Below are 27,910 nucleotides of genomic sequence, written 5' to 3' on the forward strand. Positions count from 1 at the left end.
TTGTCGAACAAGATTTTATTCAAAATATTGTTAAAAAATTTGACAACTGTTCATTTGACCTGAAATCTAAAAAAATCCACTTCAATATCCATAGATTTTCTTTTATGAAACTTATACGTAGACGGTAAATCGTAACGTAATTCTGCCAATACTTCGCCTTTAGCTCCAAAAGATTCAGCGACTTTTAAGACATGTGACCTAAAAAAAATCTAACATCTAACAAACACCTAACACCTCTGAAACAAAGCTCACCTAGTTGTAGTTTTATGTAGAGAATAGACAACATGATTAGAGAGGAGGAACGCAACTTCTAGAAATTTCATATCAATGCCGGTGTTATGTTTAGTACCAAAAGGAGGATTCATAATGACTGTATCAAACATTTTATGGAATCTAAGRAAAATTAAWGTAAAAAAGGCTTGCTMTGAAAATGAAACAAACCTATTTGGCATCATTTTAATTACATCACACTGTACACAATCTATGTTACTAACGTCTTGGTCTTCGACATTTTCCTGGAAAGTTTCTAGTGCATCTTCGTCAATTTCAAAGCCAATAACTAAGCTTGCATCCAAGACTGCGGCCCCAATTGCCAAAGCCCCACACCCACAACCCAAATCAGCCACAAACTTCCCCCTAAGGTCCCCATATTGCGACTAAAAAACACCAGAAATCACCCAATAACACTTAATCACAACAATACCTGAATGGTGTACAACATGTGTGACCCCAAATGGGCCGGGGTAACATACTGTTCTAACAAAATTTTTGGTTTCTCAAACGACGAGATACACTGAAGGCGCTCCTCTAAGTGTCTRAGTTTCAAACACGGCCACATTATTTACTATTTTCAAAACGCGGAAGCACTGGTAGAATAAAGTTACCAAAGGAGGAGTCTTGCGAGATGAAATAACCCGTCGATTGAGAGTTGGCGGTTTGGAGGGCGGCGCGTTGCAACGAACTCATTGAATAACCATCAGTTTGCTGAATATTCGGCGACCCCAAGACTGGCAACGACGACGAGTTTAAAGTCGAAGCGACCCCTTGCTTGAGCAGGAGTTGCTTCTTGAGTTGCAAATCTTCCAAAATTTTGCGATTTGCAAGTTCTGCTGAAGACATTTTAAACAAATCACACTTTTCTGAAACGATTTTACCTCTCTGAGCGTTCGGTTGCGGAAAAGCCATCAAATTTTCTCTTGTCACASTTTGAGGTTAATTGTCATCGGAACAGCATCGCCAACTTAATACTCAACAGTGGCCAATCAAAACGCTGCAATTTGGGAACATTTCAGTGGTCGTGTTGTCGACATTGAAGCCGAACCGAACCGAAAGTGAGGTTGTGTTACTTTTTCAATAAAATTGTTTTTGTTTGTAATTTAAAGATAATGAAACCATCAAATTCCTCAAATAAGGCAAGTTCGTCCACGCAGAAAACTAAAAGAAGCTTAAAAGACCGGGAAAAACGAAAGTCGCAAGGGGGCCCCACTGGACTTAACAACCATATCGGAACTGAGAAAGGGTCTCCGACTAAAGTATTATATCCCCGTTAATCACCTCATCTTTATTGACTATTTCAGGATTCTAATGCAAGGCTTTARGCAGGAATTGATTCTGATTCGATTATAAATTATGCGGAACAAATCGCAGTTGAGCATTTGAATGTAGACATAACAAATARCTTAACAGAAGATATAAATTATAGGTTGCGATATATTATAAATGTATGGCTAGAAATCACTCGAATTTTATTTAAACATTTATTTCAAGGATTCTCTAATCAAAGCAAGACTGTGTGGTAGAAATGCGATCAGTTCAAGTGATTTGGAACAAACGTTTGACAATTTGAGGATAGATAAAGTCTATGGGGCGCCATCACATCCCAATTGGGTCCCTTTTAGCGATGAGAATTTTCTGTATTTGGAGGTAAGTTCACATTTTTTCTTGGATAAGCGTGATAAATAATCTCACACAGAAACAATCCTAAAGAGATTGAAATTAACGATAAATATATTGCAAATATCATATAAAAATTATCAGATTGAATACTACTGTCTTGAGAGTCTGTAGTTGGTTTATCTGTCAGAATTTTCCTTCCCAAGAGTGCGTTTTTCTTCCACATTTCCAATAAACCGGCTATAATTAATTAAAAAATTATTGATACCTTATTAAAAAAATACAAATACATCACCACTTGTTACTTGTCTTATGGCATTATTTAAAGTGTGCACAAAGGGAGTTCCTTTTTTCAAAGCCCATGCATGTGGTGCTGCATTGAAAATTTTTGTTGTGAACCGATTTATCGATTCGTGTAGTTTTGTGTTATGTTCAGGACAATAGATTTGAGGGTGATATAAATTTCCTGTAATTTCGCCGGCTATTATGGCTCGATGAGTTTCAATATAAGAAATTAGCTCACAGTAGTGTCCCTTTTTTACAGTTTTGGGACTAAAAAAAATATATAATAACAACGATAGCTATTTTTACATAATTACTTATCAATAATTAATAGTTTTTCTTCCTTTACTAAGATTGATAAGTAACTGTTGAATTTACTCTTGTCGATTACGAAATGGTAATCTTCATTTAGTAGCTCCTGTAATGTGGCTGGGGGTTCAGGGTTGTAAACCATATAAGCGGTCATCTGACATTTAATATTCACGTTTCCAACCATTACGAATAACCACCAGTTTGTCATTAAAACGAGAAATGTTAGTTGTGGTCGACAACCGAGGATTTTTAGGGGGACTGGTTGTTCGTAGCAGCTTTGCAACAGCATCTGAAAACGAATAATTCATTAGAATAGAAGAATTTTTCGACTACTGTTTGTTAACAATAGCAAACATTTTGTACAACAGAAATCTAATTTTGATTCTCTTATATAAATAATAACATTATTATTTATTATTTCTATTTAGAAATAATCGGTCCGTTTTAAAAACTGACTTAATTAAAATAAATGACTGGTTTTTGTTTTTTTTTGGACAACAAAAGAGAAAATTGTTTTAAATTTACTTAGCAAATACCAGATTAATAGGAACAACCTCTCCGCTTTCTAGAAATTTAAAACCTAGGAATTGTCACTATAAATGCAATAAATAAAATAAATAAATTGTACAATGTTTTTTTTATTAATTTTATTGAAACGAGGAGGAAAAAAATTAAATGGAGTACCCAATTTTTTGTTTTTGCTTCTCAGAAATTATGAAACACAAAGTTTTCATTGTCTAAAGTTAAATACCTTTTTTGTAATCAGGTAGAGACACTTAAATGTTTATGTTTTTAGAAAGACAATTGAAAAGTTTTGATGCAAAAAAAATTTTTCCACTTAAAATTTTTAAGTTTTTTTAACTTCTCAACTCCAACTTTATAAAAATGGTAAAAGACTTCTTTTAAGCTAAATCAGTTTTTACAAGTGTGTCACAAAAGTTAAATTATTTCAAAGACTATGCAAAATGGACCAATACAAAGTTTACAGTATTAAAAACGCGTCCAAAAACGTAAAAAATATAGGGTGCTTCATTTAAAAGAATATAAATTCAAAAAATTTTTTGAAACACGTCAATTTGAAAATAATTCTACACAGGGTGCGCCAGAACTCGCGCCCCAGAGAAAAATTTCGAAGTGTGTTTGCTACAGGCTATTTTAGAAGAGGAAAGAAGGAAGCTGTATCCTAAATTGTAAATCTGTTTAATGTTATATGTGGTTTTTAGTGTCAAAATTTTTGTATTTTTACTAAATAATTATGAAAAAACATATCAAGATCATTAAATAGACACAAAAAATGTCAAATGTACAAAAAATGTGTGTCAAATTTTTTTGACATAATTTTATCCATGTTCCTCGTATCCTACCTTACTTGAAATTTTTCTCTGGGACGCGAGTTCTGACACACCCTGTATACATATTTTAACATTAAAATTAATGGACAATAAAGGACTCGCTGGGACCCTCTGTATATGTTTTTTTTTTCTTATATGGACCTAAGGAATCACCCTTCAAAGTCTTTAAACGTTTTTTCCGGACATTCTACATAAAATATTTATATCTTTCAATAATAGTCAGTGTTTTTCGATAACGCACAAATGACTCACTCTGTATATCTCATCTTATTTTACACTGTTTTATGCCAGTGGAATAAAAATAAATGAAGAATGAAAAACATACATGTTTAATTTTTTTGTTTAAAATACGTTCATTACCCATGCAATCTTCCAGTACGAAGCTTTTAAATCGGAATTGCAGTATTTTATAACCAAAAATAAAATAGTGGTCACAAGAAACAAAACGATCATTAAGGAAACCCAGATTTTCAGGCTAAAAAATTCATTCGCATAAGTTAATCGCTTCATAAATGATCTTTCATAGATGAAAATAAAAGCCATATCTTCAAATCTCAGTACTTCGCTGAATTTTAAAACTTGTCTTCTTGATTCGGTCAACGAAATTCCTCCGATACCCAAATCGTAATAACCCAAAGTTATTCCATTGATTAATTTATCGTAGGAAGAATTCGGTGCTTCAATTAGTTTGAAAGTAAAATTATGCTTTCGACTTAAACTCTCTAGTAATAAATATTCGGCACCGAATGCGTCAATACACGTTGTTTCGTCGTTAGTTTTGCTCTTTTGTTTGCAGTAAATGTAGGGAAAATAATCAATGTACACAACATTGAATACATGTTCTTTAAAATCCTGAAAATCGCTTGGAAGTAAATCGAGTGAGTAATTTCTTGAAACGTAACCATCATATTGCAATTTTTGATAAAGAATTAATTTCCCACTGGATTTTCCACAATAGAAACATATAGTAAACACTTTAACTTCTAAACCAAATTCAATTATGATGTTTCGTCCAGATTGGCGTAAATTTCTCCAAATCGTCACATTCCCAAAAGTTTCAGTATTTGATGTTATGAAAATAAGAACATCATGAGAACGTACGTTATGTTGCATGTTCAAGTAAAACAAAAATTTCTCTGGATTTGTGAAAATAATTAAATTGAGACATTGATGGCTTATTGGTCTTGTTATATTTTTGCCACCTGGCATGTCGTTGTTGTAAATCGTCGTAAAGGTTTGATATTTTGAAAGAATTTCATATGCGTAGTTTTGTGTAATGTTATCCACGTGCACAATTAGATAGAATTCGGAGTATATTTGGAGTATGTTGGTGAGAATATTTGTGTCGCTTTTGGTTGGGTTTGTGATTTTGAAATTTGTGTAGTTGATGCTAAAGACAGGGGTGATTAAGACAATAAAAATAAGTGAGTACATTTCGATCGGTTTTTGTGAATACTGAACCAATTCTAAATACTTTTACTGTGTTGTTGACGATGCTTTAATAATCAAATTGTTTGATAACATTGGAATACAATTAATTATCTTATTAGCTTTAACACAAAAAGAAAAAAATAGGTGCAGCCTACATTTAATAATAATAATACATTATGGGACAATTTCAAGTAGGAAGTAATCAAACAGATCAAACCAAAATTTAATGCTTGTAATTGTAATGTTGTTTTACATTTATTTGAATTATTACTAATAATAATAATTAACAAAAAAACTTTTATTCCTTTATTTTTATTACAAAACTTACCTTTTTTTTTAACTTTTTTTAAACATTTTGTTTATTTATACACTATTACTTATGCTATGTTCACTTATTTGTTCTTATGCTCTTCCTCTTTATTATTTCTATTTATTTCTTGCGTTTTTAAAACGTTTTTGTACTTTTCTAAATCTTTCAAACCCCCAAGACTGCAAATGGATCAATTTTTAAGTTTTTAGTTTTTTCGATTTTTTTTCGAAATTTTGGGCGATTTTCGGTACCCGGAGCGGTTTATTGTTAATAACTTCGGAATTGCTAGTCCTTTTTGTGTGGTACCGTTGAAAGGCAAATTTAATTTTTTTTATATTAAAAAAGATAACTGTCCTACGTTAAATTGCTGATAAAGTCAAAAATATCCAAAATATTTACATCTATAACTTCTAAACGATCAAGATTTTTGCAGTTTTCTCGACGCCAATCGATTTCTCGGAACATTTTAGATATCTATGTCATGCATAAAAACATTATAGCGCTTGAAGTACAGTTTTCTTCTAAAGTTATGACAACACCGAAAATAATTGAATACAAAATTCGAATCTTTAATTTGGTTGTTTCTAAAATATAATTTTAGTTTTATTACCACTGCAAAATAATTTTGCCTGATTTTGTTTGTATATTTCTCTATTTTCATAAGTGAAATCTAAAATCTAAGTATTTATCTGCAAAACTACTTATTTAGAATTTAAAAATAAATTTTTGAATATCAGTAATTTTTTTATATTTTGACAAAAGTTGTGCAATTTTTTGACAACAAATCCTTACACTTTTGAGAAATTATAGTCAAATAAATAGAACGAACTTGAATATAAAATAAATTCTACAACAAACTTCTACTGTATCTTAAATTTAGAGTTTTTTTTAAATTAATCACTTCTTCATATTTCTGTTATTTCTCTTTTTCCCTTTATTTTTCCACGCAAAGTAGCCCAATTCCATGAAAAACGCCAAAACAGAGCCAAAAATCGCACCAAGATGTAACAAACACACCATTAAAAAAGCATCAGAATCAATTCGACTGTCATTCTTGGCCACATTTTTTCGAAATTTGCGAAATTCTTTATTCAAAAACGCATCTCTTTCCCATACTTTAAAAAAACCTCCTGAAATCACTAAATACTGAAAAGTTTAATAAACCATCAAGAAATACCACTCATCATTTGTTTTATGCCATAATTAAAACTATCAACAAATGGCGTCCCAAATCTAAATGCCCACGCATAAGGAAGAAAACCAAAAGTTTTTGTCGAAAAATGGTCCAAATTTTGTGGTGGTTTCTTGTAATAATGTGAACAAAACAGTTTGCTGTGATATAAATTTCGCGATTTTTCGCCCGCAAGAATAGCTTTGTGTGTTTCAATATATTCTGTAATTTCGCAAACGTCATTTTTTTGTACATTAGATGACCTGGAAATCTGTTTTAAGAAATGAAATTTGCATTAAGAACTCTCACTTTAAAAGCAATGATTTTTCTTCATCCGAAAATAATTCTGTGTAAAAAAATAATCTGTTCTTATCACCTACAAAATTATATCCTTCACCAATTAATTCCTTTAGAGTTGAGGGAGGAACACTTGGATAAATCATATAAGCGGTTAATCGAGATTTGAAAATCACGTTTATTACCATTACGAAAAGCCACCAACTTGCAAAGAGCGAGAAAAAAGTTGGTTGTTTTAGTAGAATTTTTTTAAGTTTGATTGGTTGCTCGAGGCTGCTTTTTAACAATACCTAAAAGAGTTTTCACAAAATTGATTTATTTTTTATACTCACAGTCACAATTTTCCTGTATGGCAATTTTAAATAATTATTACAGTATTTTACAATTGCAAAAACACAACAAGAGATTATTAACAAAGCGGTTAAAACACTGATCCATATTTTGACACTGATAAGTCCTTTCAAGTATGAAATTTTTAATAAGAACGGTCTTTGATAAATAAAAAGAAAAACTGTTTCTTCAAATTTTAGAACTATGCTAAATTTGAGTTTTTTTCTCCTTTCAGTTGTTAAAGTTACTCCACCGATGCTTAAATCGTAATTTCCAGATACCAAACCGTCGATTAATCCCCCATAGGTGTAATTCGGTGCTTGAATTAGTGAAAAAGTGAAATTAAATTTACCACTCAACGATTTTAACAAATCGTATTCTATTCCAAAAGCTTTCTTACAAATTATTTCATTCCCTCTCGAATTTCTTTCCAGACAATAAATAAAGGGAAAGTAATCGATATAGACAACTTTTAATAAATGCCCCTCAAAATTCCGAAAATCATGTGGTTGTAACTGAGGAAAATTTTCAGAAAATTTTTCGTATGTTATTGTTTTCAGCCGATTTAATTGACCGGTTTTTTCTTGACAGTAAAAACATATTGTGAATATTTTGACTTTTGCGCCAAGTTCAATAATGATACTTCGTCCAATTCTGGTCAAATTCGTCCAAATTTGTTTACTTGTAAAACTTGAACTTGTCGAAGGTGTTGTGAAAAAAATAACCACGTCTTTTGAATTAACGTTGTTTAAATAATTTAGAAATGTTGTCGGATTTCCCAAAACTACTAAATTGAGGCACTGGTGAGCTAGGGGTCTTGTCAAATTTCTACTAGAAAAATCATGGTTGAATATTGTTGATACAGTTGAATGTTTGGAAAGAAAATCATTTATGATATTTTGAGATGTTTTGTCGTAGTGGATGACCAACTCGAATTGCTTATAATTGAGCACAATTGTCCTCAATATGTTGGTGTAGTTTAAATTTTGGCTCGTAGGGAAATTATAAAATTTTGAGGTTGAAACTAATTGAATTGAAAGAGCTAAAAGTGTAGTTATTAAGAGCATTGTTGCGGAGGTAATGGCTTCATTGTTATTTGTTATCCACTGTTTATTTTAATTATGTCAATGGAATCGTTGTTTCCGAATTTGTTTTATTAAAAGAACAAAAAAAAACAATTAGTTGAAATTTGATCATTTTACAGTAATTTTCGTACTGAATAAAAGTTGAAAATTATAAAGTAATATTAAAAAATACACATCAAGGAAAAAAATTATTAAAAACAAAAAACTAATTGTGCTAACTGTTTTTTTTTTTCAGGACAAGCAAGTGAATTTGCTAGAATTGGTCCACGAAGAAGACATTTATTACCAGTATTTCGAACCAATCGTAACGACTAGTTGGTTACCAGAACACAAAGAGTTAAACAAAACATTAAAAAACTACTTTTCCACGATGTGTCATATGGTGGTTAGTAGTGATATAGAAATAAGAAAAATGGTTTTGACAAATATAGGAGAAAATCCTCGGATAGGTCCTATAATTGAGTGGTTTTACAATTTCGGTTATATTCTCTTATCAAAAGATATAACTTACGATTGTTTGACTTTACGAGCTTTAGATTTAATTCGAGTTTTAGAAAATAGCCCAATGTGTAGAATAAATGTTTCCGAGAAACAGGTACGTATTATTATTTTTTTTATAATAAAATAAAAGAAAATTTCAGTTAAAATTATTAGTGAGACTAATTTTACAACGTTTGCTTAAATCGACGACTACAAGTGAAGTATTAAAACCCATGTGCAACGTCTTGGCGATATTGTCTCAAAGGGGACCGTTACGAGAGTTCACAATTTTGAAAATTTTCCAAAAATTAGATGAAGTTTTCCACAACTTTGCTCTCCCTGTTATCACAGCAGTAAATAGTCTCGGGCTTGATGCCATACAAAGCATCCTGTTACCCAATCTTAACCTATTCTTGACTAGAGTAATGGAAAAGCAAGATTTGGCTTTTAATTATTCCATATTGGTAAGTATTTTTGTTCTCTTATTTTTATCATGATTATTTTTTTGTTACAGGAATCTTACAATATCCTCTGTAAAGAGCACCTCATCGACTCGTTCCTTTACGATCCATTCGTGGAGCTTTTTGCCGATTCTATGGTACTTTTCAATCGCATCCAAATCACATCGAGGAACACCCCCAAAAGAGAGATCAATTTTGCACACTCCAAGTGTGAACTCCTCAAAACTAGGAGAAAAATCTCTCCACATGCTAAATTGAGAATCGGTGTGTCGATTGAGGAGGTCTTCGATCTACCTCCGGAAAATTCCGAAGTTAGGAAAAAAATGCAAGGGACGAAATGGGAGGGGGGCAAGGGGGACAGTTATGTCATTGTTGGGAAAACCAGTTTGTTGTTACCGGTTTTTGCCCGGAAACATAGGACTTATGAAAAGTGTTTCGACCACTCGTTGGCGTGGTATAATTTATAGTATTAAATAAATCTCGAACTGATTTTGTGAGTTTTGTAATGCAAACACTACATTTTTGTGATTTAATAACGTCAATTGTTTTTTTTATCCAAATTCTCATCTTAAGGTGGGACGTAGTGAAGTGGAAAGGCTTGTCACCTCGTTCAAGATTTCTAAAAAAAATCAATTAGGATTAATAAACATCAAAATTATTGATTTGTTTCGACCGAAAATATAAAAGTTTTTGACTGAAATTTGTATTTGAACCAGAGAATTCACGTGACTACCTACATTCACCAATTAGATTCAATAACTCAGTTAATTGAAACTTCGCGCCCTTGCCCGTTGGGGTAAACGTAAATTTTTTATTTGTTTTTTAGACCTCTTAGAGAATTTTTACTATTATTTCCAAACATACCTGTTATCTGTAAATCTAAACTAGCTTCAATCTTATCACCACTATTAACAAAACTGAATTTTCTCAAATGTACAAGTCTTGAAAGCGGCATTTCTTTCCTTTGGCCTGAAATAAAACAAATTCGTGATAAAATGCCTCAAAGTTTTGATTTACATACTTTGTTTTGTGCTGTTTGAAATTAGTTTTTTTGTGACGTTATTTTTGACTGGTGTGCGATACAAAACGCTCCGGTCTTGTAATATTTGCTTTCCTCTGTTGATTATATGATCTAAAAAGGGGTTTCCCGTTGGTTCCATTTGTTCCGGAAGTGCATTTTTATTGACATTGTTTGGGACATCGTCATCGGAAAAACAAAACCACAAACGCTTCAAAACTGTCAAAAGAATTCGACACCTCTTCAACACCCGTTTGCAATTGTCTAAATCGATGTTATTGTCAGTGAGTAGGACTTTCGAGGCGCTTTCTGTTTCTTGCAAAACTATAATTAACGTAAAATCGTTGTGCAACAACTTGGATAGATGTTACCTTCATTGAAATCTACAATTTTTGTTTGAATTTTGCTCAATTCGCTTTCGGTAAATTCACATTTTGCTGTCTCTAAAAACGTCTGCAACACTCTTGCAATTGAGAGAAAAGAATGAACGTTGTTTTGCCTAATTAAGATTTTTTTCTTTATCAAATCTGATAAATTTTCAGCGATATCAGAAGCTTCGTCATAAATCACCTAAGAAGTTTCTTTTTAAAACAAAATTGAAAAAAAAATTAATAGTAACCTGACAAAATGCAAAAGGATCAATTATCAAGTAAATAAGTCGTTGTAAGCAAATCGCTTGATTCAACCAATGTTTCATCAAAATTGACGCACAGTTGATATTATGGACCGAATTATCTAGCAAAAGTGATGTCAAAGCTGGGACAAGTTCGCTCTCGAGTGCCTCCAAACTAGCCAAACAGCTACGAATCTTAATTCCCCCTTAAATTAACAAATTAATTTTTTTTCAAGTAAAAATAGGCAAATTACGTGCAAAATCACTTGAACAGGAAACAGCAAATAAGCCGATTTGCATGATCCGATCCACGTGCAAATCAAAATCAGCCACTAAACCGTCAAGTTCCTCATTTCTAGCCCCATTATCGGAGTTGACACAAAAATCGTGAATTTTTTCCAAGGGGGTCGTAAATTCGGAAAATGTTTTTAGACACAAGCGGAGGACTGCTGTGTTGACTTTCCTTTCCAAAATACACAGTTTGTCACTGCAGGCGTTTGTGCATAAATTAATCATAGCTGCGTTTGGAATTGTGCTATTTTTTTCAATTTCCAGTGAATTCAAAGCGGTCAGGACCTACGATTAAACAAAATGAATAATTTACAACACGAGATGACAACACTGACTGATTGGCAGCCCCCTCTTATGCTTTTGCTGTCTTCAAGGAGTGAAACCTGAGCTATGGACATGGCATGTGCTAGCACCTCCTCAAATAAGTGTCTCGCTTCGTCGTAAACCTCGTTTTGGTCACAAATGTTTATTTCTGAGATTTTTTCAAGGGCTGCGTCCATCCATTTCACGAAATTACCAGAAGGGTCAGACTTTATACATTCCATGCCTACTTGGATCAACTCCAAACAGCATGTCATTTGTTTTATTACACATTTCCTAGCCTCCTGGAGACAAATTATAATTTGCGTTTTTTTTTTTCACTTTTCACAAAATGTGAACTTACGCCCACGACTTGTTGAATTTCGTCCTCACGGACGAAAATGTTAATTAGGAGAGACAAACAAGTGAGGGTTTGGGTCAAGTACAGAAGTAAAGTGTTTTGAGTTTGATTAGCAGTTTCATCCTTAGATTCTTTGTAATAACGACCGATTAGTTTAATTATTGTCGTTAAGTGTTGACAGAGGCCCTAAAAATTAACAAATAAAAGTTTTATTTACGACAATTTTTTAACTCACTTGAAACCATTGCAAAATGTCATTTCGATTAAAACTAACACAGTTCAAAGTCTGAAGATACCTCTCACAAGTAGCAAAATTTCTATTTAAGTTACTTTTTATTAAAGTTACTTTAGGTGAAATCATTTCACCGTTTAAAAATACGTTGTTAATATTCAAATTTGACAACAAGTGTCGCCACCATAGTTTGCACTTCTCAAAATCCTCCATGACCAAATAACTAAATAAATTTTCATTAATTAAAACAAACGAAGTGTAAAGGTAATAGGGGCACATTTATATTTTTAGTATCTGAAAGTAATCATATGTAATTTTTGCACATCTGAAGCGATGAATTCAAAACATTTCTCGACGCGGTTCTTAGTGTATTTCTTTCTAATGGATTGGTATTCTACTGGTGAAAACTTTTTGAATGATTTTTTGAGGTTATTATAAACAAATCGTGTAAACAATCCAAAAATTGCTGTTTTTAATTATTAATCATCGTTTAAAATGAAGACAAGCAACGATTTGAAAATGAAGAAACTACTATCAAGTGTAGTCGCACTGCGTTAAACAAACTGTGATTATTTTAAAACCATGTTTGAGGCCTTTGAGGGGAACTTCGCCGAAAGCAAAAAAATCAGTAATTACATTAAATGTACGTGTTTTAAACATTTTTTTGTATTCTTATTTGTAATTTTAGGGCGTACCTAAAGCTGTGAAAATAATTTTAATGTTTTAATGGGATAGAGAAAAGATGTAAGTAATCTTGTCTGTACTCCAAGCAGCATGGATTTTATATTTTTCTTAAATTAGGTACATATGCATTGAATGAATTGTCTCAATGTTGTATTTTAACAACTGTCTTTAAAATTTCTTATTGAAATTTTCGACATCACAAACCAAAACCAAGTTATTAATCATTCTTTAAGTTCATATCAATCAAACAAAAATTCAAGTTATTTCCTAGAATTAAGTTTTGATTTATTGGTTATTTAATTTATTTGTACACTTGTTGAGAATTTTTTAAATCAATTATGAAATTGTAGGTGTCTCAATTTTAGGGATTTTGAAATTTTATTAAACTTGTTACGCAATGGACAAAATCATTGATAATTCCATTATTAGTTAAAACGGTACCCTTTCTGATATTTTAAAGTGTCGTTGCTCCTAAAATTATTTGTGTTTGTATCAGTAGAAAATGAATTATAACAATACCCAAACTTTTCTCAGATAAAAAATCGTTAGATTGAAAAATTACTCACTGGAAAGAACAATGTTCCTACTGCTGTTTCTTTGGGTCCCATTTTTATTTTTTGATGTTTAAAAAATTCACAACAGTTCACAACCTGAAAACAGTTTACTTTTTTGTACGAGTCTGGTAAAATTTGCTCGAAACACTCTTTAATTTTATTTCTGACTGTTGGAAAATATAGAAGTAAACGTTGGAATTTTTTTCATTAGTTTTTAGGAATTCTGATAAAAGGCGTAATTTAGAGATTTGTTTTTTTTGATACGATATTGGGGTAAGATGATTTTTTTAACTTTTTATTTTGTTTTAGACAAGTAGTAAAGGTAAAACTTCCATGGTTGGGTACACAGATCAATTTTTGTACATTTCAACGAAAAGAAATTATTTTGAATGTTAGAAAAAGTGTTAATTGCATTCTCCTGAGAATATGGAATGGGAAATAAAATAAAATAAAATAAAACAAATTGTTAAAACAAATGTCCATTTACAAGAAAATCTGTCTGTTTCGTTAATGTTTTTCATCATAGCTTAATTATTAATCTTTTGAGAACGCATCAGTGATAAAATTGAATACAAAATGTTGCACAATTTTTCACATTAGAACAATAACTTATCATCTGTTTCTGATGATGTAACATCGGTAGACCAGTGAAAGGGCGATTATGGTCATCATAATTTACGACACACATTCCTACTTGTCTTGTTATAATTCGTATCAACTTAGATGATTTCGATATGTTATGTACATAAAAGTTTATATCATTTAAAATTAATAGTTTGGTAATTGTAAATAATAAAACCTTGACCAGTGACTAAAATGTAATAGTTTCTGCCGTTTTTAGTAAAATATGTTAGTACATTACTTCATTTCGATGATGCAATTGAAGCAGCTTGTGTTTTAATAAATTTTAAGATTGCGTTAAAAAAAAGATGTAAATATATACCAACGTTTAGAATAATTTGTTGACCATTCACTTTGGGGTATTTCCTGTATTATGGCACAATTTGATAAAACAAGTGTAGGCAGATGGCATATTGAGTATATGGAGTTATTTGCAATGTCCGCAGAGCATCTCTCCTTTCACTCGAGACATTATTATATGGGAAATAGGTAGCGGAACCGGAAGACGATTCGTTGAAAAACCTGTAAAGTATGTAGACACAAGTAGTGATCATTTGTTGCACTACTTCACATGTTTTGTCCACTTACAATAGACTATACATAAGTTTATGTGAAAAGTGTTACGTATTTCATTACTTAATATTTTATTGCGATGAGTACTGTTATTTAAAAGTAAGAGCTTATTAGATGTTTTGCCTTAGAGTAGAGGTACGCAATTATTACTTAACAAATGTGTTACACGCAAAATCATTTGTACTAAATAACACGAAAAAATTAGAATTCTGTATTAATAATCCAAGTGATTTTTCTCCACCAGATCAAGGTAAAGTGACATGCAATGACTGATCTTGGCAAACTAGAAAGCAAATTTCTACACTTGGACATCCTTGAATTTACGTCATTGTAAACTTTCTTTTCGTTTATTCTTCAGAAAAAACTATGCTTTGTAAAAATATTCGTCAATTCGAATTTCACTTCATTGTCAAGGTTGACGAAGTTTTTTTGTATTTGCTAAACATCAATATTAAAACTGTTTACTAAATGCAATATGTTCATGTGTCAATGTTTAAATTTAAACAGAATGAGCGGTAAAGGTGAACATACTGTTTACATAAAAGCAAAAAGTGAATTTATTGTTTGTTTACAGACTTGTTGCTCGTTTTCACCCAACAAATATTCCTACCGATTTCTTACACGGTAGTGAGCAAAACGCTGAAATTATTGGGAGTTATCAAACAATTTTTTTATTTCTTACAAAGACTGTAAAACATAATACGAATAACATAAAATGTTTCTTTTTAGATCTTTTATGGTGTAACTTGCAACTTGAAAACAATTACGCGGAAAAAAGGATTCCTTCTTCTCGATTTTTGCTGAATTTAACGTATTTAAATACTAAGAACATTTAAAAATATAATTTTTCGTACAGTACAAAAAAAATCAATCAATAACAGTAAAAAATACAAAAGTGGTTAATGTATATATACAGGGTGTCTCAAGTTTTAGGGTCGACGCAAAAATAAATATTTCTAATTGATTAAAAAATAATTTTGATAGTGTAAACGATAGAGAATTAAATACACTTTAATTTGATGTTTTGTTATTGTACAATTGTTGTCTCAGTGAGACCTTAAAAATTCAATTTGGAGAAAAAAATTTCAATTAACTGGAATATTTTTCTTTGATTTTTTTCTGTGGTATTTGTGAAAATAGAATAACGATAAAGTTATAACGATAATGTTAATTACTCAAAATCTATCAACTTTTACAATATTCAATTTCCACAGTTACCATTAGAAAAAAATCAAGAAATTTTATCATGTAGAAAATATTCCAATTAATTATTTTTTTTCCAAATTTGGCTTTTGGGGTCTCACTAATATGTATAAGTTAAAAATTTTGAACAATATTAAAGCATCAAATTGAAGTCTATATAAGCCTCTATTGTTTGCGTTAGCAATTTTTTTTAATCAATTAGAAATGTTTATTATTGCGCAGGCCCTAAAACTTGTAAAATAAAAAATGTAAAGAAAATATAGTATACAGGTGCGCCAGAACTCGCGCCCCAGAGAAAATTTTCAAGTAAGGTAAGATACCAGGAACATGAAAAAAATGTTTAAAAAATTCTATCTGACAAAAATTTTGACATTTATTTTTTGAGATTTGACATTTTTTTATATCTATTTAAGGATACTGATGGTCTTGTATATGTTTTTTTACAATTATTTAGTAAAGGGACAAAAATTTTGCCAATAAAAGCCACAAATAACATTGAACAGAGTTACAATTTAGCTTCCTTGTTTCCTCTTTTAATAGCCTATAGCAAAAAAACTTGAAAAATTATTTTTCCAACAGAAATAAATAGAGTCAAAATGCAAACTTTAAACCCTCATAACTTCGAAATTTTTATAGATAAAATTTTTTTAACATTTTTTCCATGTTCCTTATATGGCCTTTTTCTTTGGGACGCGAGTTCTGGCGCACCCTGTATACATGTTTAAAGTGCCAAATTGTTGAATTTTGAAAAATAATACACTATTATTAAATTAAATATTATAAATAAAAAAAATCGGAAGAATTTTAAAATATTTGACTTTTTTTTGTTAACCTAACAAAAAAAACACAGGAGGGATTTCTTCTTCTCTATTTTTGCTGAATTTAATATATTTACCCAAAAGTTAAGAAGTTAGCAAATTTAAATTTATTCGGGGACTATCCATTTGGATAAGGCAAATATTGAAATCACCTTGTAACCTATGGTTTTCAAATTAAGTTTATCACACTATTAAATAAAATAGAGACAATGTTACCAACTTAATTTAAAAATTACGTCTATTTTGATCTTAAATTTAATTTGGAACACGTTGTAAAACTTCCAATAAAGCGAGAAAACTTCTATTTATAATAAACTGCATGATGATATTTTGATGTATTAACAATTTCTTTGGCCAATCCCAGAGGTGAAAGGTAGCAAACCCTTGTTTAAAAAATAGAACATGCTTGAAGAAGAATACTTCAAGTAAAAGTACAAAACTAGACCTCATAAAATACAAAGCTAATACCAAAGATCATGAAATATCTCCTACTTTGCTCTCATTAAACCAGAACTATGATGATCTAATCGTCAACTCTCTACCACCTCTATTTGCAATTTTTCAACACAGTTTTATACGTAGCAAATGCTCTTCAATCATTTTTTTATGTATGTTGCACACGTGATTGTTTTATTATTCCGAATACATGCGAACCGCTTGAATGACAAGGGCGGTACCACAATTAAACACATCATTTGTACTTTGTTCACATCAAACATGTTGTAATTGCTTCGACAGTACGTACTTTTGTATTGTATCTGAATTTCAAACATTGTGAAATAACTGCGAGAAAATAAATAAAAATTTATTTGATACAATAGCACCTACTGTTTCAAAAGAGTAGTTTACCTAAAGTGTTGTTTTATCGCTTCTTAATGTAGATTATAAATTTCACATCTGCTAATAGAGTAGAAACAACTGTTTTGCAACAGATCGGGTGGTGTTTTTTTAAACTTTTTAGTCCCCTAAAGCATCTCCATTTAGGTGCTTCATAAATTTTGGTTGTGGACACTCATAAATCGAGTAGAAAGTTTGATTGCAACACAATACCGCCACTAAATTCAATTAGAAGTAGCCAAAAATCTGTGAATTGCTTGGCTATTCGAATGGGAAGTGAAGGGGGTCTCTGGTGAACCGTCGAAAGGTCGGAGTTCACAAGATGGCAACTTGTCGGTGGCATGATGAACAAAGAAAGTGATGGGTTTCTTTGCGTACTTGGCAGACGGAGGCAAGTGAGAGTGCGGAAATAACTCATTTGCCTCACGGTTTCCTTTTTCGACAAAATTATGTAAGGTCCAAAGTAGGGATTTGTTTGCCAACTGGTGATTTATTAGTTATTAGAAGAACATACAAGTGGTTTTAGTTTAAAAAAAACTCAAGAATATCTCAATATTTTCCACAACAAGTGGAAAGTTTGTAGTTGGATTGATTCCATCATCTCACTTTCAAAATACTGTACTGTCAATGTTAATGAACCAGTTTTGTGTTTGAGTCAAAATTTGAAACAAGAGTCTTTGTTTGTGTGTCTAATTAATTACTGTGTGTTAAATTTACCATGGAACATGAGTCAATTTAGCTCATTAAAATTTATGATTGTGCTCAACTACAACAAATGTTTTGCCCAGAAGCAATAATCGATAATAATTCGTTCTTTGTCATTATCATACATTACATTAGATATAAATTATTTAAATTTTACCGTCAATACGAGTATAAGATTTTTTATTTGAAATTGGGAAAGCGGAGATGAAATTTTTCCGATAGTTGGAATATTTTGTTCCGATATCTCAATTAAATGTAACATAATCAAAATAAAAAGTGACGTCACGAACTACAACTTTCCAAGTTATGTATAATGGAGAATTTTCACCTTGTAGTAAATTGTATAACAAATTCAATCGGTGCATTTTTTTGATATAAAAATATTGTTTTAAATTTCTTAATATTGATAGTTTTTCATTTTCAAAAGAGTAAATTTAATACTATAAATGCTAATTTTACAACATTATTAAGCCTAATTTAAAGTCAATAACACCTCGAAAATGCATAGTTAAAAAATAATTAAAATTTACTTATTGTTACGAGAAAAAAACTTAAAAGGTGTACATAAGAGTATCCAATTAATGAGGTATCAATTTAAGACAAGTTGAATTACTAAAGATAAATTGCGGAGGTTAAAAAACCATTATGAAGTACTAGCTTAAAAAATTCTTAGGAAGAAATTCTCAAATAAAAAAAAAATATCAAATCAGCTCAAATTAATCGCAATTAATTAATAAAGAAAAATTGAATGAATTTGATCGTAATTAAATATTTTGTAAACTAGTCCTAACTAAAGGTTACATTTCAAAAGTGCCATAAATGTAATTAAATTTCTGATCAAAGTAGTTTTTGATTTCAAAATCTTTGGTCACTTTGTTTAACTATCAAATCCCGACTTTTGATTTATTTCTTCAACACTCAGAGAAAATTAATCAGGACAAATTTTGTGACAATAACACATACAACTCGTAAAAAATCAACTTTCACCGTATATTGTATATCTGTACATTTTTTGTCAGCTTCAGTTCCTTTTTGTGACAGTCAAAACGTTTTCATTTTTATAAATGAAATAAATTTAATAATTGCAATGGGAATTTTTGTTTTTTACCCAAAGGCCATGAACTTGCCACTTATGTGATTCTTGGGGTTTTTCTTGCATAATTTTTGAAATGATGTGCCATAAATTGAGAAATCCACAAATATGTAGGTTTGGGTCAGGATCACGGTTTATTTGTATTGCCAAATCCTGAAAATTCGAGGACTGTAAAAGTGAAATTGTGAATATTATGTATGTTGTGAACGGCTTGTCGTTGATAAAGTTGTGAAATACATGATGCTCAAGAACTGGAGGTGCGAATAGAAAAAACAACTTAATCTGCGATTTCAAAAGGATCTATTTATATAACACAATTCTAGTAAATTTCGTCGTATTCAAATTACTTTTAAACCAGTTTCATGCAAATTTTTGAGAAAGATCAAGGTTTAGAACAAGGTTATTAGTCAGACTCATCAATTCATCAAATTCAAACATTTTTTTTAATAAAATTTCTTGCATTTCGTCGAAATTACTTAAATTTACCTAACATATCAACGTAATAATTGCCATTTATTGATTGAAAACTAAATTATCCAAGCGTTTAACCTCATTTATATGACCTGAGGGGTCCATCTATGATTATCTTGTGTCTATTGCAGCGCATGTAAATTAGATGTCTTACATAAACTTTTTGTAGGCATTGCAAATTCTATTTGTTGGGTTTAAGCGCTCTCCAAAATTCAAATTGATGTAAAAGTAGGATTACGTCAAACAGGATAAGAGTGTTTACTAATTTTCTGTTGGTTTTGAGGTAAATACAATTTTATATAAAACGCCAAAGAAAAGTCTTACTTCATAATAAGAAGAGCATTTTTGAAAAAAAGTAAGAAAAACCCAATAGAAAACAAGTTAAAAATTGTTTCCTTTAAACAGGGAATTCATCAGTGACGCTTTACCTATTCCCTTGTTTTTGACTAAAAATTTGGTACTTTATTCCCATGGGAATAAAATAAATGAAACACTAATATTTACTCTTAAAACAGACTGGAATTGAATAAATTTAATCTTTTGAGTGTTTTTTTACGTAAACAAACTTCTTTTTAACTGAATATTTTGACAAATTATTTTTTCTACGACTCTAACAGAAAGTAAGTTTTTCCGCCGTAATTTCAGAAAGGAAAGGGGCCAATAACCTCTCAGGGAGTTAAAAATTTGACTAGTCTCATCTGTCAAAATTACAATAAAAATTTATGTAACCTCTCAGGGAGGTCAAAATTTTACCTTCTCCATAGAAACGAAAAAATATGCTGCTAGATTTAATAGAGAAACTGGGATATTAGGTGTGTTGTGAACGGACCACAATTTTTGCTACGCCGGGCGAGGTGTCAAATGTAAATAATATATGAGTAGTTTTTGCTAATAAAAACATTTTTTTGTATTTATATTGTTACAATCCAGTTTCAAATTAAAATGCAACAAAGGTAATATGCATTTTTTTGAATTACATTTAGAATTATTTAGACATGATCTCATTCAAAAAATTTACATACACGCATGTCTTGGCACATCAGAATCAAATTCGTAACAAATTCTTTCCTAATTACTAAAGTACGCAAGATCTGGGAATTAGATATTAATCTCTACTGAGATACATTATCATGTCAGATCTTATCTGATATTTCAGTCACCAAAATAATCATAATGGAAGAAAACCACTTCTGAAACAGTTTGTCTTGACCCTCGATGCATCATTCACTTTCTAATCCAGTAGAATTAGATTAATGCAGATATTTGTAACTATTAAGACAAGAGTTTTAAACTATAAAACTTGTGTTGTCTTCAAAATTGTTTCCACTACCAATAATATTATAAGAAATTTTACTAAATTCAGAAATTGTTATTAAGAAATTTCTCAAAATAATGTTAAAATTGATAAAATGCCAAGATAAGAGCATTTTATGTACTTATAAAATACGTTGTGATTGACGCCGTATATTAGATATAGAAACAGGATAAGATATTAGTGTTGGATAAATGTAATTAGTAATAAACTAATAAATTAGTAGTGAGTATTTTTTTTTCTTTTTAATACCTATTTTGTAAACTATTCTGGCTATATACAGTATGGCCCGGATTGAGTTTTCAAGGGGAAATAAAATTGTCTTTGATTTTACGCTAAAACTGCAAAGGAAAAACATTTTTTGCTTTACCTGAAACGAGCAAATCTGTAATTAAAATTTTATTATTCTAACTCAGTAAAAAGAAAAGTTTATTTTTCTCTTGATTTTGGACTTTTCACTGAATCAGAATAATGAAGTTTTAAGTACAGATTTGCTCGTTGTAGGTGAAGCAAAAAATGTTTTTCCTTTGCAGTTTTGGGGTAAAATCAAAGGTAAAAAATTGTTTCCTCTTGTAAACCCAATCCGGGGACATACTGAATATAGGGGGCGTCAAATTTTATCCATAGGTGCTTAACACCTCTTAGTCAACAAAGTTTTGTTTGATCAATTTTTTGTTTTTTTCATCAACTGATTAAAAATTAGACTGCATTTTTTTATTAAATTGATAGAATTTACACAAAATTTTACTATTGTATCATAGTTATAAAAACTAAGTGTCTCATCAGTACCAAGATGCTGATAAAAAACGATATATTTCCTAGAAAAAATGTATGCATTATTTACAAATATACAGGCTGTCCGGAAAGTCTGTGGAAAAATTTTGACATTTATTTTTTAACATTTGACATTTTTTATGTCTATTTAATGATACTGATTATCCTTTAAAATAAGATACAAAAATTTTGCCAATAAAAGCCACAAATAACATTAAACAGAGTTACAATTTAGGGAACAATTTCCTCTTCTAATAGCCTGCAGCAAAAAAAATTGGAAAATTATTTTTCCAACAGAAATAAATAGTCATAGTGCAAAATTTAAACTCTCATAACTTCGACATTTCTATAGATAGATTTTCTTAACATTTTTCTTGTTGTCTAGGGCATCTTTCTTTCCGGACTCCCTGTATTTATAAGCAAATAACACTAGTTTACACCTTAGCTAAAAGTTATAATTTTTTATAGATTTTGAGGCACTGACTTCAAAAAAATAAATCGCCAAACAACAAATTTAAAAAAATGAGTTTTTTTGCTTTGTTTTTTCTGCTTTTTTGTATCAGTTTTATAACAGTCTAACAGTAATCTCCTAATATACATTTACATCTCAAAAAAATTTGTGCTGATCTTTGAAAACCTTTCAGATCTTTATGAAAACGCACGCCCTGTTGTTTCCTAATTTTTTAGAAAAGAAGTCCAAATGCGAATCAATGAAATGTATTTTACACCCCCTTTTGTGCAAAAAGCAAGAAAATTATCGTTCGTAACAAAAAACTAAGACCTGATAAAAAATTAACAATCATTTTTGTTTAATTATGGTTAAATAAACATAAAAATAATAATTTGATTAAAGGTATATTCAACAAGTTATTTTTAATTAATGTAATCTTTGACCTTAAATTGTAACTAGTTAACCCAAAGTGAAAAAACCAACTGCACAAGTAAAAAAAATATAAAACTGCACCAATGGTTAGCTGTTCTACGTTTTTATTTCCATTTTTACAACAATTTTAATTTAATTATAAAGAGGTATGTGGGGGTGTGGATGAAATTTGGCACACCTTTTATACAAATCTACTTTATGTTTCCAAATTTAGCAACATTTTTAGTTTGTTTTTACAAAAATACTTGAAAAAAAATGTTTGTTGTAGAAGAAACTGGAAATAGTAAAAGTAGGTACTTATACAGAGTGCGCCAGAACTCGCGCCCCCCAGAGAAAATTTTCAAGTAAGGTAAGATACCAGGAACATGAAAAAAATGTTTATATCTATTTAATGATACTGATGATCTTGTATATGTTTTTTTACAATTATTTAGTAAAGAGACAAAAATTTTGACAATAAAAGTCACAAATAACATTAAACAGAATTACAATTTAGGATACAGCTTCCTTGTTTCCTCTTTTAATAGCCTATAGCAAAAAAACTTGGAAAAGTATTTTTCCAACTGAAATAAATAGAGTCAAAGTGCAAACTTTAAGCCCTCATAACTTCGAAATTTTTATAGATAAAATTTTTTTAACATTTTTTCCATGTTCCTGGTATCTTACCTTATATGGCATTTTTCTCTTGTGCGCGAGTTCTGGCGCACCCTGTATAGTTTATGTGTAGCAAATATAAAAATGTGAAGAAAAACCGGGTCATACACGTACACGTATTGCACACATAACTCACAGCAGATGAATCCTAACCAGTATCACCTACTTGGTAGATCAAGTTTTAGCCAATGTGTCCTTGGACTACATCCTAAATGAAAGTATAAAATGCACAGAATTGATGAAAATTTCTCTTCGTGAATTATGAATAACATTTAAAACGATTAATGCTGTTATTAGTTTTTATAATAAATGCAACGAAGTAAAATTACTAGTGCACATGCAAAGTGCAGATGTATGTCGAGGTACAATATGAATGAGCGTTTATCGAGAGAAAGGTGAAATGTGCGATTTTATCTCACACTACTGAAAAATTAATTTAAGCATCATGGAGGTTATCTATGGGCAACATTTGCATTATAACTATACGATGCTCGAATTGTAAAAACTTTTTTAAAATAATATTTTTTCGTATTTTTTATAATTTCCGCATTTGGCCGAATGGAAGTAATAAACAAATTATAAACTGTTCTCTCGAGAAAACTATAATAATAATCAGATTCCTGCTAATTAGTATTCATTATAAAGATTCACCACAATGGTTTAATGAACCGTTCAATGGAGGAAGTGTTCTGGTCAATAGTGTTTGAAAAATACTATTAACTCATGCATCATTTCTTTCAGTGAACAACAAATCATGTTTTAATAATTTTGTCAAAAAGCGGAACTTATTAAAAGGAAGTCGTTAGGTGTATCAAGAGTTATTTTTAGGAGCTTCGGTGTCTGATTTAGCATACAATGGGTTGCCAAATTTGATAAAATCGCATTACTTTATTTAAACCATTATTAAAAGTAATATTGTTGAGTTGAGATAATATTCATATTGCATTGTCTTTTTATTGTTAATGAATTACTACATTTCGTCGCTTTATCAGATCTTACGTTGCACCAGAAAGTGTAATTGTGTCTGTGTCAACTCTCTAATAAAAGATGAAAGTGAAACATTTCATTGTAGTCGGTGAACAAGTTCATAAATTATGGATACTCCCACAAGTAATTAAAATTGCAAAGCGCAGAAGTGCTACTGCATGTCTGATGACTTTTAACACATCTAAATGTTGTAGCAAAAAATTTAATAAATTATCTATTTATTTAATTTAAATTTCAACGATAAGTGACGAGCAACTCGTCGAAATAGTATCTTTGTTTGTTATTTACATTAGCAGATTACTTTTTAAATCCTAAAGCCTTCCTCTCTATTGACAAAAGTAACGCAACAGTTGATCAATTCTTTTGGTCAAATTTAATGTTAGCAACTGTTGCAATTTAAATCCTTTATGTGATTTTTGTTACTTAATTTTTGTCATCTCAGTTTTAAGTTATGATAATTGATAATTTGTAAATCAACTTTACTCGACTATTTTAAGCTTTGTCGTCACAATAGAGGAAAATAAATATCATAAAACAAAACATCTCTGTAAATGTCAGGTGAAATGTCACGAAAAAGGAACCTAATAAATATTTTTATATTTAGCAGTGGTGTGTGGCAAACTAGCCGTTTTTGATCTAAAGCAGGTTAAATTTTTCAACTTCGAAATATCAGTAGGGTGCGTCAGTCTAGTGTTTTTTCTGTTTTTGGTGACTTATCAATTTCCTGAATTTTTGGATGCGAACATAAAAAAATTTCGTTACGCACAATGACAAAAATCAGTTCGAGTTGAAAATTCCAACGCCTTCATGAAAAATAATACTGAGTTGTTACCTTTACTATTTTCCATATTCTTCAATTGCTACTTTGTTAAAAAGCAAATTTGGAGTTGTAGAAGGTTTTCACATTTTTTATGAAATATTTTCAATTATTTTGTTTTTAAATTATTTTCTACCACAAAGTTAATATTTCACTTTTTCACTCTTTTTCTAAAAAATAAATATAAGTTTAAAATATTATACATACCTATTTTAAGATTATATCAGTATTTTTAACAAAAATTTTTACTGTAAATAAATTTTTCTATTGGCAATAAACACTTAAAAAATTTGTTTGGCTGCAAATATTAAATAATTGTGACAAAAAATTGGCTGTAATTTTTTAATAAAATTTAAAGAACAACGGGACATTTTTATAAAAATTTGTAAAAACATGAGCACTGAACCGGAAAAAATCGGTGATGCAGCTTCCAAAACCTCAAAGCAATACAGAATTTACTCCATTTCAAACAAAATCTTGCAAGGGGACAAGAGGGTTCATTTTCCACAGTGTAAAATTCATCAACATTTACTTGCCAAAAAATTAAGTTAAGCAAAATGAAGTTATACCAGATTTTCCTACTTAGCTTTAATAATAATTGCTTTAATGTAAATAAATAATAATAAACGTTTCATTCTTGAGTTAAATTTCACTTAAATTATTAAGTTATTACGTATTACTACAAAAATATTTTATAATGGAAACGAGTTAGTAATGGGAGCAAATACAAAGTAATTGTATGTAATGAATGAGTCTGTTGGCAATCCTGACTCTAATTTTTAAAGCTTACCATTGGAGTGTCCTTCCGATTAATGTAATCCGATTAATGTCCCACCGTTAAACTTATTTTTCTCCCTAGGGAGAGAATTTTAATTTTTGTCGCAGTTTTCGCATAAGAAAAGTTGATTTCTCCTCCCCATCGTCCAAAAATTGTATTTTTATAATGTATTTCCGTTTTGATTCTGTAATAGAGTTATTAAAGAACGCGACTAAATCAAATTTGAGCTTAAGACATTGGTAAACGGACAACAGTCTCTAAATCGATTTAAGTAAAAATGTTTGCATGAGGGCAAATTACAAAAATAGTATAAAAGACTCGTTTCATAGCACTTATTTTTCAAAAATAACTCGTGGCTAAGACACTCGTTTTTTAAACTTGACTTCGTGCTTGACTTGTGAAACTTATTTTTGAATATACTACTTTTTACCTACTTTTTTCGTCCCTTTTACTAAATAAATGTGTGGTTGCACATTCAACAAAAATTTATATTTCACAAAATTTGAAGCTACAATCTTATATTGACAAACTCTTTATTTCATATTATTTTCTCAAGTTTTCATATTTAATTTTTAGTAGTAGTTTCAAATGTATGTTAGTTATGGATACTAATAAATTGTTTTTGAATCTACTTTCAGATATAGCAGTAGTAGTATTTGATTTTGTTTTAAATTAGTCAATAAGCAAAAAATTATCTACAACAATAGTGACAACACTATATTAATTTGAGTTTTCGTAATGAAAACTAATGAATTAAGAATTAATTTACTGATCCTCGAATTGTGATTGGTATATTTTGATTTTAATTGTGCACAAATAGAAAAAAACACAGTAACTTATAGTAATCAAAAACAAAAAAAGGGTAAAAAAATAGTACATGGTCAAAGTTGCAAAATGCTTTAAGTTTCGAAAAACACTTTCAATTAAAAAATGTCTATGTATAAATCCCTTTCCACTGCTTAATTTTGGATTATTTTGAGAAACGGAAAAATAAAATAATGTTGCCTGTAATAGAAAATTTAAAGAATGCAGCGTTAATGAGTTTGTAAAAAATGAGAAGAATAAATAGAAAATTACAATTATGATTAGTTTTCCATTAAGAATTCATTATTAAAAAAAAACTTCAATGGGTGCATCCGCCCCGATGTAGTTGGTGCTATAACTGGAAAGCCTCTTTCTCACTCTTAGTTTCTTTGCTTTCTTCTCTCTTTCTCTGCTTCAAAAAGTTGCCAATTTCGAGTACAAAAGCTGCGGTCTTCGATCCCGGACTCTTAATAGTCTTAATGTCAAGTCTTTTAATAAATTTTCAACACTTGAATTTGTTGTTTAAAAATGGTCGTCTGCCAAAACCGCGAATGTCCTCATCCCGGCAATAGTGCCACTAGGTCACGGTAGATTTCTTAATAAGCAGCTTTAGCATAGAGAGTGCGTTCAAATCGATGTTAATTTAACAACAAATAATTGTCAAAATGTAAAAACTCTCCGTGTGAATTATATTCTTATATAATTTAAAAAGAATGTCTCATTGGTGAATTTCCCCGTCGAGAGGCGGCATCAAGTTCACTTCTTCACATGTTAAAATTCGGTAGGCCCCTGGTGATGGCTTATGTGAAAGTGGATGGCATCCTCCGAAGACACTTCATTGTTCCCACCCCCTCTAAAATCGCGAGTATAAAGCCACCGAATCATCACCAAATCATCACAGTCACCACACGACCAGTCAACCGAGCATCATGAACACATATACGGTGGTAAGTGTCGCTTTTGAGGGATTACGCGAGTGTCAGTGGCCAGTGTAAATGCTAGTGTCTTGTGCTTCGTGAAGAAAGTGGCTTTCACTCTTGGGTTTTTTGCAGGTCCTCGCCTTCGCCATGGCTGTGGCCACGATGGCCGAGCCGCCGTCGGGCGGCTACAGCTACAGCCGGCC

General features: G+C 30.6%; 5 protein-coding genes across 12 annotated transcripts in view; 2 read left to right on the plus strand and 3 right to left on the minus strand.

The window, feature by feature from the left end:
- LOC123009461 (rRNA N6-adenosine-methyltransferase METTL5) lies at window positions 1-840 on the minus strand. The gene is made up of 4 exons (XM_044405792.1): window positions 704-840; window positions 442-656; window positions 253-393; window positions 1-198 (listed from the first exon to the last, which is right to left on the minus strand). The coding sequence occupies exons 1-4, from the start codon at window positions 836-838 to the stop codon at window positions 51-53; spliced, it is 639 nt and encodes a 212-aa protein (XP_044261727.1). The 5' UTR covers window positions 839-840; the 3' UTR covers window positions 1-50.
- Window positions 47-9,894, plus strand: LOC123009459. 3 transcript variants are annotated; one of them, XM_044405790.1, is given in 7 exon segments: window positions 47-1,331; window positions 1,383-1,532; window positions 1,578-1,721; window positions 1,768-1,923; window positions 8,699-9,058; window positions 9,105-9,407; window positions 9,458-9,894. In XM_044405790.1, coding segments are annotated over 6 exon segments (1,524 nt in total). In that variant the 5' UTR covers window positions 47-1,331; window positions 1,383-1,385; the 3' UTR covers window positions 9,872-9,894.
- Window positions 838-1,258, minus strand: LOC123009462 (SOSS complex subunit C homolog). Its single transcript, XM_044405793.1, has 2 exons — window positions 1,155-1,258; window positions 838-1,106 (listed from the first exon to the last, which is right to left on the minus strand). Exons 1-2 carry the CDS (start codon window positions 1,183-1,185, stop codon window positions 838-840), a joined length of 300 nt encoding a protein of 99 aa, XP_044261728.1. The 5' UTR covers window positions 1,186-1,258.
- On the minus strand, window positions 9,891-27,807 carry LOC123009458 (serendipity locus protein alpha-like). 6 transcript variants are annotated; one of them, XM_044405785.1, is made up of 12 exons: window positions 27,061-27,807; window positions 25,996-26,167; window positions 14,405-14,600; window positions 12,223-12,442; window positions 11,991-12,173; window positions 11,662-11,931; window positions 11,290-11,611; window positions 11,042-11,241; window positions 10,794-10,992; window positions 10,426-10,746; window positions 10,269-10,373; window positions 9,891-10,023 (listed from the first exon to the last, which is right to left on the minus strand). In XM_044405785.1, the coding sequence occupies exons 4-12, from the start codon at window positions 12,430-12,432 to the stop codon at window positions 9,968-9,970; spliced, it is 1,866 nt and encodes a 621-aa protein (XP_044261720.1). In that variant the 5' UTR covers window positions 12,433-12,442; window positions 14,405-14,600; window positions 25,996-26,167; window positions 27,061-27,807; the 3' UTR covers window positions 9,891-9,967. The 6 variants fall into 6 exon arrangements, with proteins under 6 accessions (XP_044261720.1, XP_044261723.1, XP_044261721.1 ...); XM_044405788.1 differs by lacking the exon at window positions 14,405-14,600; XM_044405786.1 differs by lacking the exon at window positions 27,061-27,807 and having other exon boundaries at window positions 25,996-26,533.
- LOC123010193 (pro-resilin-like) overlaps window positions 27,702-27,910 on the plus strand; it is an 819-nt gene continuing 610 nt past the window's right edge. Inside the window, exons 1-2 of the mRNA XM_044406892.1 lie at window positions 27,702-27,734; window positions 27,840-27,907. Coding sequence (XP_044262827.1) covers window positions 27,717-27,734; window positions 27,840-27,907 — 86 coding nt within the window. The 5' untranslated portion in view covers window positions 27,702-27,716. The remainder of the gene's footprint in view (window positions 27,735-27,839; window positions 27,908-27,910) is intronic.

The sequence above is a fragment of the Tribolium madens genome, unplaced genomic scaffold (genome assembly GCF_015345945.1).
Source record: "Tribolium madens isolate multiple individuals breed KSU strain unplaced genomic scaffold, Tmad_KSU_1.1 Scaffold_7;HRSCAF=85;Tcas5.2_LG10, whole genome shotgun sequence".
Taxonomy (NCBI): Eukaryota; Metazoa; Arthropoda; class Insecta; order Coleoptera; family Tenebrionidae; genus Tribolium; species Tribolium madens.